Source organism: Aptenodytes forsteri, unplaced genomic scaffold, assembly GCF_000699145.1.
Source record: "Aptenodytes forsteri isolate BGI_AS27 unplaced genomic scaffold, ASM69914v1 Scaffold151, whole genome shotgun sequence".
NCBI classification, from domain to species: domain Eukaryota; kingdom Metazoa; phylum Chordata; class Aves; order Sphenisciformes; family Spheniscidae; genus Aptenodytes; species Aptenodytes forsteri.
Window position 1 is genome coordinate 5,286,860 of NW_008795939.1, and position 16,618 is coordinate 5,303,477.

A 16,618-nucleotide genomic window follows, 5' to 3' on the forward strand; every position below is an offset into this window, starting at 1 on the left:
TCGGGAACTGGCTGGGCATCGGTCAGTGGGTGGTGAGCAATTGCATTGTGCCTCACTTATTTTGTATATTCTTTTATCATTATTATTTTTTCCCTTCCTTTTCTGTCCTATTAAAGTGTCATTATCTCAACCCATGATTTTTACTTTTTCTTTTCCAACACAAACTATTCTATGATTCTATGAATTCTCTCCCCCATCCCACTGTGTAGAAGGGGAGTGAGCGAATGGCTGTGTGGTGTTTAGCTGCCTGCTGGGTTAAACCACAACAAAACAAAAAAGGAGAATATGAGGAAAAACTTGCTAATCGTAGGATATCTTAAATTGTTGAAGAGTTTTATGGGGTATGGTAGAAACTACATAATGTGAAGCAATTAAAATTTGCCAAATCAAAGCATTCAGAAACTCGCAGTACAATACAAAGCAGTTTTATATTGTCAGGGGGATGATCGGGTTATCTACTGCCTAGCTCTAGTTTTTAAGATCTTCATTTGAGAAAGAAAGAAATGAAATAGAATTACGTACTCAAAATATTTGTCTTGTTTTCTTTTTCAGCACAAATTGAAGTGATACCATGCAAAATTTGTGGTGATAAGTCCTCTGGAATACACTATGGAGTCATCACATGTGAAGGCTGCAAGGTATGAGATTTTAATACAGCATAGTCATCAGCATCTGCATTAGCCTCAGGCGTCTATGTACAATAATACACTCTTACACGCTTTCAAGCAAGTGGAGCCAAAGGCTGTAAAGCCTGCTGCTGATATAGATGTGTTTCATGCCGAATTTTACTAGTTGCTTTCTTTTTCATCAAATAGTCTTTAGAGTTACCTCCTCATTTGAAACATGAATTAATCGCATCTGATGCAGTATAAGTGCTGATAGAGAGGCTAGCAACTGTCACACCTGTTCTATCTTAAATCATCTTGAGAGAGGGATTTCTTATCTTGTTTCCTATGCAATCCGTGTAGCATTAAAAGTTGGTGCAGTATCTCAGTTCAATATCTTAAAAGCTTACAGGTGTCAGTTTGGTCCTATTTTATCCCCTTTGATATTCTCTGCAGGCCAAATTGTAATTGCCAAAGGAAAAAATGCCTTACATTATGAGTAGTGTAAAAGGATCCTTTGTCTTCCTTATAGGCTCCAGCACAGGGCAATTGCTGGGAATTGGAGGTTGAAAAAAAAAAAGGGGGGGGCAAAAAACCCTTCCATGCTGCTTAGTCATATTAACATATTATCCCAGGCATTAGTTCAAATAACACAAATCAGACCCCAAGCCAAGAGAAGAAAGGCTTCAGTTTTCAACTTTAAAAATACTCTGTGATTTTATTATCTAAGGAATTATATCATTACTCATGGAAAACCAGACTTTCATACTACATGTTGGTATTTCAGCTTTGACTGTAAATGTGAAATTTCAAAGAAGGAAAGGCTGCATCTCTGATTTCTTCTATGTGGAAACACACGAACTGGTACATTTGAAAGTGGGTGCATATTTGTAGAGTGAAATAGCAAGTCTGTATTTACTTAATACTTTAAGAAATTTTAGAACATCTGAAAAATCTGAAAATTTGGCTGCACCCATTCCCAAAAGAAAGCTTCTAATGCCAACACATAAAGAAACAATACAGTGTCAAAGATCAGTTTTCTTTCAGAAACATTAACAATTGGAACAACCCTCAGTGTGTCACTGTCTTGTTGTGACACTGGACTAGAAATAAGCATCTCCTTATGATGATCACATGAAACAGGATTAGACTAATTGATCTGATACTCCAGAACTGGCACAAAAGCTACAGGAGAAAAATGCTTTCAGCAGAAAAACAGCGTCTTGTCTTGGTACTCAGCGCCCACAGAGCAGTTAGGGGTAGAGTCTCCTGTAGATGTGATTAGGGTTAATGCTGGCCCTTGAGTGTGCCTCAAGAGGAGATGATACCCCTCAGCTCTGTGTGTAGACTGCTTATTGAGATAAAGAGCTTCTCTTCCACTTACGACAGTTTTAACCCTATTGTTTTTGTGCCAGTTTTGCGGTATCAGATAAATTAGTCTAATCTTGTTTTGTGAGCCTGTTGTGAAAAAAGATGTCAGTTTTCACGTCGGGTCCGATAGGAGGCATCTGAGTCAGTCAGAGCTCTCTTTTAAGGTAAGCGCTGTCTCGGGCAGTGCAACTCTTCTCTTCATTGCCCAGCAATTAAATAACTATTTGCTTAGCCCGCATACTAATAACTTGTCATTTCTGGCTCCTCTTGTCTGAATGCATTAGAAATCTGAATTAATTAAGAGGGAGACCACGTGTGGAAGAAAGAGGTGAGAACCGCTCCACAAGCATGCACACACATTGAGCCAGGCACCAGACAGCCGCAGCATTTCAGAACACAGCGTCCAAGGATTGTACTGCCAGTGGTAGTGCTACAAACTTCAAGGGACAGGAAATCCTTTAACTCTCTGTCCCTACATTAGCTATGCCACTATAAATGCGTATTATAAGTGCCTAAGGGGGCATCATAAATATTAGTGCTGTTTTGTGTGCATGCCTGCATACGCTGAATAACGTGCTGGACCCGTTGAAGAAAATGGTGGCTCTGCCACTATCATCACTGGAGTGAAACCTGAAGATAGGTTTCCATCCCGTCTGTCTCTGTGGCTCCTTCTTTTGCTGAGAAGCCTTTTATCATCTCTCCTGCCTACCCCCAAAGTATTTGCTACCACTCTTTTGTCACGATTTAGACAGCAGTTCATGTGACCATTTCCCTTCTCAGACTGACTGTCAGTGATGGATAAAGTGATTTGTTCAAGATGCAGAAAGACTTGTCAGAGTTGGGAATATTGGGAAACCTGTCTTTAAGACCATAGCTCCTCAGTAATGAACTGCATCCTCCTTCTCTCAAATGGAATTATTCTCAGTAAATATATCAAATATTATATAAAGATCCCCTAAAAATGAAATGGAAGGATTGTCTGTACTTTGAAAGACAACATTCAGATCTTATGCAGGAGAAAGAGAGTACAAAAGTCTCCTTGTAAAAATAAATTACCTGTTGTAGATTAATTTTATTGTGTAACCCTTGATTTTTTCCTAAGAGGGGCAAAGAAGGAACAAACAAATTCTTCTGAGATGAGATCAACCTTAATGGGAAAAAACAGCACTACAGCATAAGGCACAGTCAATGCTAGATGGTTGTGTGGGGTTTTTTAACATTATTTAATTCATTTGTTCTCTCAAATCCATATCCACATAGGAGCTGCTAAAATCTAAACTTTTAAACCAAAAAATCCTTTGCATGTCAAAAACAATACTGGCTGTAAAGTTCAGCAAATAGAGTAGAAGTATCTGCAATTAGCATCCATTTAGCCTTAAATTAAACTCTCCACAGTTTCAGGAAAGTTTTGGTCAGCTAGGATCAGATAAGTCCCCACCAGACTTTTTCTGAGAGTTCCCGTAAAGGACATCCATGTTCTCAAAACTACAAATCATAAAACTTAATTTAGTTTTTAGATATACTATAATCACTGATAAAACCATCATGGGCCGGATGAAGTGAGTCTCTCTATGCTTGACCTCAGGAACTAGCGCTGCCGATGTCCTTGGTGGGACACCATGCCTGTCGCCTGTTGTTACTGACACCCCACACCATCCTCATTGGGTTCACCAGGACTTGAGTGAGAATTCAGGCACTACCCGTAGCAAGTGAATTGAGCCCTGTAACACTGTCGCCTTGTTGCTTCCCCACTCTCGTTCCTCCAAAACACACGGCTGCCACGATTTCCATTGCTCGGTATTACCGTCTGTCAGCCTGTACGGAGATAACACTGGTTCTGCCTGATAAATGAAGTCAGCTCTTGCTTTCTGGCTCCATTCAGAGCTGTTTGCAAAGCAGCCCAGAAAGGCACAACCACTTTGGCATCACTTCTGGTGACAAGTGTAACTGCAGTAATGATGCTTTCTGCCCTTTTTCTCCTCATGGCTTCCTGCGGTGGCTAGGCTGTCCTTCAGCTCTCCCACCACACAACCCTGCAGCTGCCTGCATCTAAAGATGCCAAAGTAGCCAAGGAACTTCTCTTCTTTGTTTCTCTCTTTCTGGACTTGCTGTTCCTCCTGTCCTTTATTTTACAGGAAAGTAAGGAATATCGTAAAATGCCGTCTCCCTCTCTCTTTCTTTCTCTAATCCTCAACCCCTGGTTTCATTCCTCTTGTCACCTCTGCCATTTCATGTCACTTTTACCATAATGGTACCTCTCAGTGTCATTCGTAGCAGCTGGGAGCTCGTAAGGCCTTAGGTATGGGTTAACACTCTCCTTCGAGCCTTCTGATCTTTAACCAAATAGCCCGCAACTGGCCAGAAAGACCTTCTAGGAGATAGAATAACTACACATTTTTACATAGATAAAATGGATAATGTTATATTCCATTGAAATGGAAAATGTCATTACTTTCTCATGGTAGTGTCTAAAGGTGTTGCTTTCTCCTTTGTGTGTGGGCTTTACTTGATACAGTCATTAAATCCTAGTGCTTTTGTGATGCTTGAATTTGAATTACTTTTCACTCCTGAAGTGTATGGTCCCTCCAGATCAGATCAACATTTGCCAGGTTAAATTCAACAGCAGGCTTCAGCTTCTAAGGCTACACATAGCCAGTGCCGGTTATTAGCAGGCTCTTTCATCAAAGGAAGAAAATAGTCAGAACAAGTACTTTTAAGTCATCTGTTTACAAATGCTGACAAGCTTTTCCTCTATTAGGAGCAAGCATTAGATGATACATGGTCTTCATTGCACAATAAGAATGCATTCTATAACATTATTGTTTGCGTTTTAACAAAGTAGAATTACATTCTTTACAGAATAAAGCACAATTCTTCTTATTATAAGTAAATGTTCTTTAATTTCACTATACAGGATCAACACATCTGCAAAGCCATAGCATAAATAGCATTGCACTAAATAAGAGTTTATTGTAGTCGTTTACATGGTTCTCTGTGTGTGTGTGTGTGTGTGCGCACATATATGCACATGGTAATACTCGGTCTCTCTTGCTTTCTTGCCCCTAGGGATTCTTTCGGAGGAGTCAGCAGAACAATGCCTCCTACTCCTGCCCAAGGCAGAGAAACTGTTTAATTGACAGAACCAACAGAAATCGTTGCCAACACTGCCGACTGCAGAAATGTCTTGCCCTGGGAATGTCTCGAGATGGTAAGGAGTCAGATTCCTGCTTCACGCCTAAATCCTTTGAAACTCTTCTTCACTGCTGACTTACTTAAACTCCCTGTAGATTTCTGGAAAAAGAGAGAGGAGAAGCTTCTTGCTTTGTAATGCACACACTGTGAGACAAGGATCTTTGCCATTCAGTTAACAAAGGAGGCTATTTTCATGGGGAGGGTGGGGAAATCACAAACTGGAGAGCAGTATTAGTTTGGAACAGAAGGAGTCAGAAGTGAAATGTGTTGTTCTGATCAAAAGCACAAAAAGGTCACCTCTGGAGAGGTGGATTTATATTCCAGTTTAGATAACCTCTTATATTAAGCATTAACATTGATCTTAACATTAAATATTGATGTGTGAAAGCATCCCTTTCCTTGAGATCTCTAAAGGTCTGTGACAATAAACAGGCAGTTAAGAAGACATTTACACCTTGATAGCATTGGGGGTTTCTATTTGTTTTATTCAGAGCACTTGACCAAATATTTCGCATTGCTAAAAAAACATTTCTTTTACCTGTGCGTTGCTCCCTATAGGGTCTATAAAAGAAACGTTTCATAGTTGAGCACTGAAAATGGACACTATGCCAGAGGAAAGCTCCACAGTATATCCAATAGCTGTATCCTGTGGTCTTTGCAGAGCTCTGGTCCGCCTTCCAAGCTGTGGTGTGACAAGCCGTGATCTGTAGGCTGAGAATGTAGCTGCAGACACATCAGAGCTGCAGGTGGTGGGAGGCTTGGGCAAGGCTGCCCACAGCCAACCTGCCCCAATCACCACTGCTCGTGTAGGGGGTTTCCAGCTCACAGACATGTTTTAAATGGTCAGGAAGTATGAGAAGAAAATGTTCTATTTTTGAAGGCAGGTTATATTTATTTCAATTGTCTGGCAACAGTTTTCTGTCTTAGAAAGTTTACACAAAATGTGTCATTTGAAATTAACAGTCATTGATGGAGAAGTTACTTAAAGAGCTATTTCTTTAGATGGTCCACAGATTATAAACATGTTTTCAATTTGGACTGTAATAGGTCTTTTCCTACCTCAGTGTGTCTCATGTCTCACTGAAACAACTTGCTCACCAGTCTCACCAGTCTGGGAGGGGCCTTGCAGTCTAGCCTGTGATCTGTGAACTCTTTTTGGTCCTAGCATGCAGCTTACTTGATGCCTTAGCACCTGATTCTTCCCGGAGGAGATTAAAGTAGTAACATTTCAGTAATATAACAGCACATGCTTTCCTCCTAAAAGTAATATCTTCCAATGATTTGAGGTATCACAGGGGCATTTTAATGTGACTGACAGCCCTGTCTTCCCAACCTGTAATTCAGGGACCACTGCATACAGACAAAGGGAGTGATTCTTCTGACAGCATCGCTTTCTTCTCTCATTGTTTATGTAAGGTTGTTTATACCTAACAATATTAAGAGCTCTTGCAAGTTTAAAATAGGCTGTATGGACTTTTAACAGAGAAACTGAATGTGATTTTTACCTCTCAGCCATGTAACAGATTCATTTTTATCATGCAGAGGCAGGATGCTAATTGACAGCAGCTGGAGAATCCAATTAATGAATATATAATGAGAATAAACAGTGGGTGTTTGTTTTTATTACTGAGGCTCTAAATTTGAAGAAAACACACAGTTGCATTTTTCAAAATACAGTCATTGTATATTGTCTGTAAGGGTGTGCAGTGCACCATGGTCTGATTCCAGGGGCGGGCTGTGTTTGTGTGAGGTAGCTTGCAGCCTGTGTGAAGGGCTGCAAGCAAGCTGAGGTTGGCAACAAGAAAAAAAAACTCTTAGTGTAAAAAAGTGCAAATAAATTGAAGAGGCTGCCATCTCCTTGGTATTCTGGCACTGCCATTTCATATTACACTCTTCCTTTTCTGTTCTTTTTCCTGCTTGAAGGTTTTCACATTCATCCACATGTGTAGGCTCAGACTCTTCTGGAGGGCTATAGCTGGGGTAGCAAAAATGAGAGCCAAGCCCATCCTATGCTAATAAATGTAATGATTCTGAATTGATCCCAATTACAGATGGACTGGAAATACTCGGCATTGGAAAGTACACCTCATCATATGTAGAAATTAGTATTTCCAGAGCAATGTCCTCTTATCTGTGCTCTGATAAATTCTGCTGAATGTATCCCTCATTTGTTTTAGAGCACAATTAACAGCTACCTCTGCTCTGAGATCCCAAGATCTAGCCCAGTAGAAATTATAGAGAGGTGGGGTGGGGGAAGATAATCAGCTATGACCCACTGTATATGAAGGCTGTGGATTTACTCCACCTAGTTCCACAGCAATCAGCCTGTCATTTTTGAAAATTTCGATCTCAGTGTAATGAACCCTCTTCCTGGAGAGAGTAGTTTGGACTCTGATGTTTTCGTCCCTTTCTCATCAGAAGGAATGCATGGATTTGTGCATGGAGATTATGTAAATTGATTGTGTAAATCCCTGAGACTTTCCTCTGTGGAAAAGATGACATTCATTTGTGCTGTTTACCTTCAAATCTGTTATTTTCCTCTAGGTTCTAACTCTAACCTGTAAGATTTCTTTTTTTTAAAGTGTGAAGATAACACCCCATTGAAAGGATGCGATAATAGGGCTCTAGGGCTTGTTTTCATCCAGAGTACTAATCCTATTAGTGCACTGTTTAAAGGTTTGTGAAAAGTTGGTAAATTACATGGGATATGAATCTACAGACTGTACATTTCATACAGCTCTGGGTTGTTGTTCAGTGAACACAGAGATATAAAAGGGTGCATGGTCTTTCTAACATTCACAGTGTGAAATGAGTTGCTTGACTGAGGCCCTCCTGTCAAATAGGAGTCATTGTCGTCACCTTGTAAATCCAAGCACACAATACTTTTTCCTTTGTGAGACACATATGGTGTAAAGCTTTGCATCCTCTCTCATTTCCACAGAAAAAGATAAGTTTCCACAGCAAAAGTAACGCTGAAAGTAAATATCAAAAGAGTGGTGGGGTTGAGGGGACTCAAGAAAAAATGAAAGATGACAATGGTTCGCATTATGCTTTGCTTTTCAGCTGTGAAGTTTGGAAGAATGTCCAAAAAGCAGAGGGATAGCTTGTACGCTGAAGTGCAGAAGCACCAGCAGCGACTGCAGGAACAGCGGCAGCAGCAGAGCGGCGAGGCAGAAGCCCTCGCCAGGGTTTACAGCAACAGCATCAGCAATGGCTTGAGCAACCTGAATAATGAAACTGGCAGCACCTACTCAAACGGGCACATCATCGACCTGCCGAAGTCTGAGGGTTATTATAATGTGGATTCTGCCCAGCCTTCCCCAGACCAGTCTGGGTTAGACATGACTGGAATCAAACAGATAAAGCAGGAACCTATCTATGACCTCACCTCTGTACCAAACTTGTTTACCTATAGCTCTTTCAACAATGGGCAATTAGCTCCGGGGATATCCATGACTGAAATAGGTAAGGAAAATTCTTATTCCTCTAGTGTAATGTGTATATATAATGTGTCTTCATTAAAATATCATATAGGCATTCCATACACAGGTACACAATAATTACATGTTCACAATTGTGTCTATGTGCACACACATACAGGGAGTAAAGGAAAGAAAATCAGTCTGGCAATAATTGACACAATATCGAGACAGTTCTGTTTTTACCAAAATCTACATATTATGCAGTTTCTTAAATTCAGCAGCTAATGTTCTGTTTATGAAATAGGAGCACCAAGGCAGGTGATGAATCAGTCAGAACCAAGTGATAATTAGTAGCGGGGAGCTTGTTTCAAATGAGCTCATTACTAACAGGGTTAAATGATCTCTTCAGCTAGCCATCCGTATTCTTGTCAACACCAGAATCCCCATGGCAGCTAATTCTAGGGTATTTATTATTGTCAAAAAGTACCATCTCGCTACTTCTGGTGTGTGGATGTACATGCAGAGCAAGTTCACTGAATTCATGAGGTGCACAAACTCTGAATGTAGTTGCATGGATACCCCTGCTTCTCTACTTGAATGCCTTGGAGAGCCTGTTCCTTGATTTCTTCTTTGAAAAGTAGCAAAGAGACCTCTCTGTGAGATAAGAGGGTTTGAAATGCAACGGCTAATGGTGATTCTTCTCTAAGGAGGATTTCTGTTCATCTAATGCCTCTAGTCATACCTCTCCAACGCAACTGGAAGTACTACTTCTATTATAAAGAAATAACATGAAAGAAGATTGGCACCCTAATTAGATACTTCCCACCTCAACAAGTGAAGTACGCTGAGTCAGTTGTGGTTGAGAATATAATCAAAGGGTACCACTTTGTTAATGGAATTTAATTAAAAAGAAAGAAGAAAAAAAAAAAAAAGATTATATTCGAGAGCACCCGTAACAAACGAATTAATGTCACACCATAAAAAGCTATAGTTCTGGCCTGGCCTTGCTGCCTCATGGATGTACACTGAGATGTGTAAATGTATGTGTGTACTCAGACCTACTGAGGGCCCTGGAGATGTGGCATGCACTTGATATATATTGCAGAAAGGGTGTATGTAGTAGTTACTGTCTGATAAAAAAATAAAAATGCAGCTAGAATCTGTAGCATGTTTTCTGCCCATGGATGCTCATGTGCAGGAAGCTGTGTAAGAAATTGTGTGCTTTAGTTGTGAATTGTGTAGGGGAAAGTTATGCTTTTCTGCCACTCTGTTTAGGGGACATGTTTTGTTACCACTTTTGGCCTAGCCTGCCATCCAGTGAAGTCCTACACGTACAGCATAGCACTACAGAAGATTAGTGAGGAACATCTGCTCCAACTTCCCTCTCGGCTCTTGTGGCCATATGAATGTTACTCACGTGTGGCTTGTGCAAACCTCAGTCCTGCAACAGTGATTCACAGTACTCCAAACCAGCTGAGAGACAATTTAAACAGTCATAAGAGCTGTTTCCCTGCAACACCCTGTACCAAAGGGAAATGTTCCCAGAGAGACTCAGAGGAGGTGCGAGAAATATGACAATTCTGGTGGTCCATGAATTAGGGTTTGTGCTTGTTACAAAAGTGAGCCCAAAGAGAGAATATGGTCACGGGACTGTATCCGTAGTGGCTAAAGGATCCCACTGAAGTCAATGGGAATTTTTGACTCATGGACCTTTACAGAATCATTTAACTTTTATCTCTTGCAGGATCGCTTAGAAATAATGCATCATTCTTAAATTTTCACCCATCTTTTTTCTCTCCTAACCCTAAACCAGCCAGCCCTAAACCCACCCCACATTTCCTCTGTCATCTGGCCAGTGTTCCCCTTCTGGAGCACACAAAGCAGGGAAAACCCCAGAGCACAGGGAGCAGGACATAGCAAAGGGCCTATTTCTGAGCTGCAGCAAAATTCAGGTGCTGGGATTTACCTCTCTTCCTTTTGAAATTGGAACTGGGGCTCCTAAATTGCTAGAATTTTACCCAAGTACTGCTGTATGTCATTTGTGGCACCTACAGCAGAGAGGTAAGGGTGTTAGTGAGAGATAATGTAGTATAACGGATCAGCTGACACAGCTGAAAAAATGGAAGAGGTGTACCATAAAACACAGGGATTAGTGCACAGGCAAATTATATTTTCAGTGTTTAAAAACAAACAGAAAATGCCTCTTAATGCTGCAGTGGATTGTTGGACCATCTGTAAAGCTGCAGTCTTGCAGTCAAAGCAGGAAAACTCTAAGCACTGGGATGCATTGATTTTGTATTACAGCGTGCTTAAATTTCACCTCAACATTTTATTTTACTTACTCCAGTGAGATTTAGGAATAAGCTCAACTCACGTTAAATAGAAGTTACTGCCTTAACAGTTAGATGAAATCATAGAGAATATATAGGAGATGGAAAAGCTATACTGCATTGATCCTCGTGCCTGATAGAAATGTCTTTAAACTACCTTGTCTAGTGATATACTGAACCATTGCTTGAAGTATTGCAGATCATGTTAGTTCTCTTCCTCACTGAAGACTTTCTACCAGATTCAAATATCCAGTCTTAGTTTTCTTCTGGTCTTTATATTCTTCAAATACATCTATTTTTTTAAGCACAACCTCACTAGCCACTTGCCTGATCTTGAGTGCAACCCTCTTAATTTTTTCCTCATAAATGAATGTGTGAGACTCCTTCCATCCTTGAGCTCCTAAAAGTTGCTGCAAGCTCTCCAAAGGACAGAATTCTTCACAGGCAGCCCAGAACCAAAGTAGTCTGCAGCTTCTGCATCACATGCCAACCAATATCCAGTTCACTTATTCCTTCAGTGTTACTGCTTTGCTTGTTTCTCACGCAAATCTGTCCTGTATAGGGCAGTTTTTATTAAGATACCTCTGACCCCACATTTCCAAGTTTGAATCCCATTTTCTCTTTCTTTTTTTTTAACTTTTACAATCCTGTTACATTATGTCTCAGCCCCCATTGATGCTTTGTGACTTCTTTCAGTTTAGAATTATCTCTTCATTTAATTAGCATGCTGTGAACCCTCTCTTTCAGATTATTAATGAAAATGCTAAATGCTTGTAAAACAAGTTCTAACAATGGTCCCTGCTGCACCTGACTAAACAACTTGCTGCAATTGCATAAATTACTTTAGTATTTATTGTTTGCTTGCTATCCAACAGTAAGGTTCTCTCAAAAATCCAAATAACAAGTCTTCATTTCCCTGTCAGTTTGATTCAGTTATAAAAATAATATTTTCTAAGATACTCTATGACATAATTTACACATCATTTGCATCCTTTTCTTCACATGTTAATTTTCTAATTCCACCAAAAAGGAATCAAAATGGTCAGGCCTACTTTGATCTTTAATAGTTCTGCGCTTTAATTTGAATGTGAAAGTGCTCTTTTTCCTGAACATACCTTCATCTACAGTAGACTTTGTAGTGGAAATGGAAATTGTTCAACTTAACAGTTTTGAAATTCAAAATTTTTACACAGCACATGTTTCAACACATAGTATTAGAATGCCACAGCAAGCAAAATATAGCTTATCTGCATTACATGCTTACTAGTATCTCTAAATAATGTACTAGGAAATAGGTGTAGGAGAGAGAGGTGCTGACAAATTAAAGTTGTATAGGGCTCCTTCACATCTATTTAGTACTAGTATATTCCTCAAAATGAGTTGAACAGTCCAGGGTACAACTGCACATTATCTGATCACTATGAGAAGCAAGAGAGGTAATGTCTCCTGTGGAAGAGAGGGCTAAGTATAAGAAAGAGCAGTTTCAGATACAGACACAAATTTCTCATGTAACTGCCAGAGCTTACAATGGAGGAAAGCTGGATAAAATCAGGTAGTTCCCCATTAGGCAGAACAGTGCCTTAGGCTCAGCCCTGGTCAGTATTCCAGTTCCTGTTATAAAAAGAAAATCAAAGCATAAAGAAATCAGTCCAAAGCTCGTAAATAAGCATACAGGAGCAAAGCCTCAGCTTCGCATGGGCTGCGTTTCCAGACCAGCTCCTTTTTCTTTTAAGGGAGGTATTTTCATCCTTAACTCAAGGCATCTTATTGGAGACTTGATCTAGATTTGTAGCCAAGTGGGTAGAGCACAAAGTAGGTCAGATGCAGCGACCAGATGGATTGGGCAGGCTCTTTCTCTACCTGTGCTGCTGTCCACGGGTGGCATGACCCAGGTGTGTCCCACCAGCCAGCAATGCTGCCAGCGCAGGAGGCGCCCATGGCCTGAGGGTGCATGCTGCCAGGGACCCCATGGCGTGGTTCTGTTTCTCCTTGACCACCGTGCCATCTGCACATCTGGAAAGGCAGAAATTCCTCACATTGTCATGGGAGCTCAAACCGTGGGGTGAAATCTGCTCTTGGAGTCGAAAGCGAGAATTTGGTTATTTGCAGAATGGCTTGCTCCTCACAGAGAGAGTCACAGAGGTCAGCTGGTGCTTGGGAAATCCCAAAGGGAGAAGGGAGCTCCATTTCCTGACCCTGGTAGCCCCACAGAGGGACAGCAACATTTGCTCCCAAGTGTGATTTTAAATTAGCAGGTATTAAAGGCTTATTTTTAGACTTGGTCAAATTAAAGACCATCTTGTTTAAATATATGTGCATAATATTATCTGTCACTGAGCTAAGCATTGCATTTTCCTCACAAAGTATGTGGCTCAAATGTTAGCCTGTAAAAGTTAACGGAAAGGTTTCCCTGCCTTGACTGCAGTTGAGATTACCAGCCTATGATTTCTTAAGATGAGAAAAAATTATTAGTGAACACTGTTGTGGAGAAAACAGATTGGTTAAGGGTTCACTCAGGACAAATTGAAGAGCGCCCTATAGCTGTGTGTATTTAGGTAGCCAATAAGGCACCACTAGAGCGTACAGGAGGTCACATAACCCAGCCTCTGTAATTACAGAAGAAAGTGTTGCTTAGGTATATTTACATGGCATTTCTTCAACATCGGCTCTATTTGAAGGTACCCAATGGCTTGGAGAGCTTACATTTCTACCAAAATTAAAGTCAAATAGTGAGTAAGGTTGGTAGGCTCAGGCTTGATCTTCCTTTTTCCCAGCCCCTCTGATCCTGCTCTGCTGTGTGTATCTTAAGGTGGGCAATAGCTCACTGGGGCAGCCACATGATGAGAATTGAAGGAGGCATCATGTGCCCTACTCGCCAAACCCACCATAACACACCGCTCTTTTGATCCTGACCCATTGACTGGAACATGACAGTAAAGCAAAACCTTCAAAATGTTTTAAAGACTGGCTCAGGATGGGTATGTAAAGCAAAAGCCACCTTGGTAACTGCAAATGACACCCCTTGCACAGGTAAGCTGTAATTTAGGTGGGTTCATACATTCATCTCAGGACCTACAGCGAACAACTTTACATACTGTAAAGTTATTAAATTTCCATTGCTGCAATATTGTATGAGCAGGAGCTTAGCATTTAGTTCATTCACTATCCCATCCTGAGAGGACGTCTTCACATGGAAACATTCTCAACTCCTTTGCTGAGGATATATTTGAAAGCCAGTCCCACACCTTTCTCCTTTCCGTAGAAATCTTCCCATTAACTTCAGAAGAATTTAGTTTATTCCTCCATGACTATACTGTTCATGGATGTCCACAGCACTGTATGTTGCATATGCAATATACATACCAGCTTCAGACTGATGTCTTAAAAAGTATGCTGTGCCTTGCTGCTGAAGGTTGCAAAAGCACTCCTCCAATTGTGATAAGCATTATTTATTACTATTCTTTAACTCCTTTCTCTGTACCTCCAGGATTTGTTCCCTGTGCCAAATCAAGTGTTAATGGACAGCTTACTGAACATGTATTGGTCAGTTAGATGTTATTTGAAGGGACACTGTAGGGACCAGCACACTCAAAATGCAATGAACTCTAAAAGCTATACCTAAGGTGACATTAACAATGTCTATGTTGATGTTCCCTTTACAAGGCCACTGCCCATCACACAGTGAAGCAGAAATGATGGGTTTGTGACTGTTATCCTGCGTAACGTTTCTTTGCCTCTTTTTCTAAGCCATAGCTTAATATCCCTCCTTCCAAGGTGGTAGTCAAATTTTGCAGGGCAGGTGTCGACAGCCTTACAGCTGTATTTCAGCAGAGCAATGTTGCCATCTAGTGAGCAATTAAAAATGTGCAGCGTGTGCATTTCTGCGCAGAACCCCTTAGGGTACTATATCTTACCGTCATTACCTATTTAAAGGTGGCAATCAGAATAAATTAATATTACAGTTCTGTACTCATTTCAGTTCATGTGACAAAACTTAGAACTTCTGCTATTTTTTTAAACTAATTTTTTTTTTTCCCCTTTTCGTACACTCAAGAAGAACAGAGAATGGCAAGATTTAAAACTAATTTGACAGCGTTGTTCCGTTAGGAAGCGCTTCAACTTCATAAAAAATGGACAGAAAAGAGAAGGAATAAATTAGAACATTATGATGCTGAAGCATTCTAGCTGAACTGATGCTGGAGTGAAGGGTGGTTTTTTATAATTGTAGATTCTGATTTTTTAAGCATATATTTAGAAATAAATTTAACCAATAAAATCAACAAATAATTTGGCAGAAATGTTGGGAAAAATGTAATATTTTTGAAAGTTTGTAAAATTTTCTAGTTCTATCTTTTCCCACCTCCAAATTAGTAATCTCTCTTTATTTGCAAATTTAGACCAAAACCAGCCTAATTACAGATTTACATAAAGGCTTTAATGAGTTTATGTTGCCCAACCCTGTAGTTTAAATGATCAAAATGTTCATAAATAACTGATTATGTTGTTTTCTTTTACTAAGTGTATATTTTAGCACTTACTGATTTAAGAAGACTTAGGGAGGGCACAGTTTGTGCTAGAAGTCTTGATGTAGATTTAGAAAATAAAGACTGTTTTCTAGAAGGTACTATATTTAAGCACCAGTTTTTTCACCCTGTGATTTTCAAATCACCGAGCATCCACTGCCTCACAGTAACTGCAGTGGACTTCGGCTCTGTCGCATGTTGGTTCTGGTAGTCCTGCTTGACTATACTTAACACAAATTATAGCAGTTCAATAAGCATGATGCAATGTGCTAACTCTAGTTCAAATTCATACAGTAAAGCAATTATCTAAAACTATTTGAAAATGCAGTAGATAGTCTAAAAGTATTACTCAGACTGGGTTTTCCTGCAAATTATAAAGCTTTTTGGCTATTTCTGAACGCAATTTGACTTCTCTTTCAGTTAAGTCAATTAATATATCAAATGCAGGCCAACTAGTAACATCACAATAATTTTACCAATGATGGCCATTGGCAGTGTTCCTAGCTGGGGTTTGATCACATTACAGACCATGTACTATAGATGCTGCAGAAAATGCCATTTTAAATATTGCCGTTTATGTTTATTGTGGGGATAAGTGTTGCAAGTGGGAATACAATCAAGAGTTCTGTTCACAGAGAGGTAAAGTTTAATTACTTCTGGCATATGATGCATGTTTTCAAGAAAAAAAAGTTTTCTACTGACTGTGTTTTCCTGCAGCACCGAAGACAATGAGGTCCCATCTTAATTGTGGTTATGACTATTTAAACAATATAAGCAGCTGGATTAAGCAATTAAATTAATAAAATCAGTGACATCTTTTAACTGAGATTAAGGATGGGGAACATTTTGTGACCTTTTGTTCTGTTTTACTTACTTTTCAGATTGTTTTACAAATGAATTAAAAAGATGCATTAAACGGTATTAAAAACAACCTTATCTATAGCTTACATTTCTAAAGCATGATAATATAGTTCTTTAAAGGGGGTATCTTTCTAATCCATTAAAGCAAGTATATAAAATTCCTCCTTTTCTCAAAAGATAGGAATATTTTCTTGCATAACGAAACTTGACAAAATATGTTGTCTATTGAGAATCCAAAAAGCAGTTAAAAAGCAACCATTTGTAGCAGTCAAAATATGTAAAATACCATATCATACATCCCATATATTACCGTA

The 16,618-nt window shown here is 39.7% G+C and overlaps 1 protein-coding gene across 1 annotated transcript in view; it reads left to right on the forward strand.

Moving 5' to 3' along the window:
- Positions 1-16,618, forward strand: part of RORB (RAR related orphan receptor B) — a 93,698-nt gene that overhangs the window by 46,743 nt on the left and 30,337 nt on the right. The window contains exons 2-4 of the mRNA XM_009285303.1: positions 537-638; positions 5,043-5,184; positions 8,232-8,633. Of these exons, the coding sequence (XP_009283578.1) occupies positions 537-638; positions 5,043-5,184; positions 8,232-8,633 (646 nt within the window). The remainder of the gene's footprint in view (positions 1-536; positions 639-5,042; positions 5,185-8,231; positions 8,634-16,618) is intronic.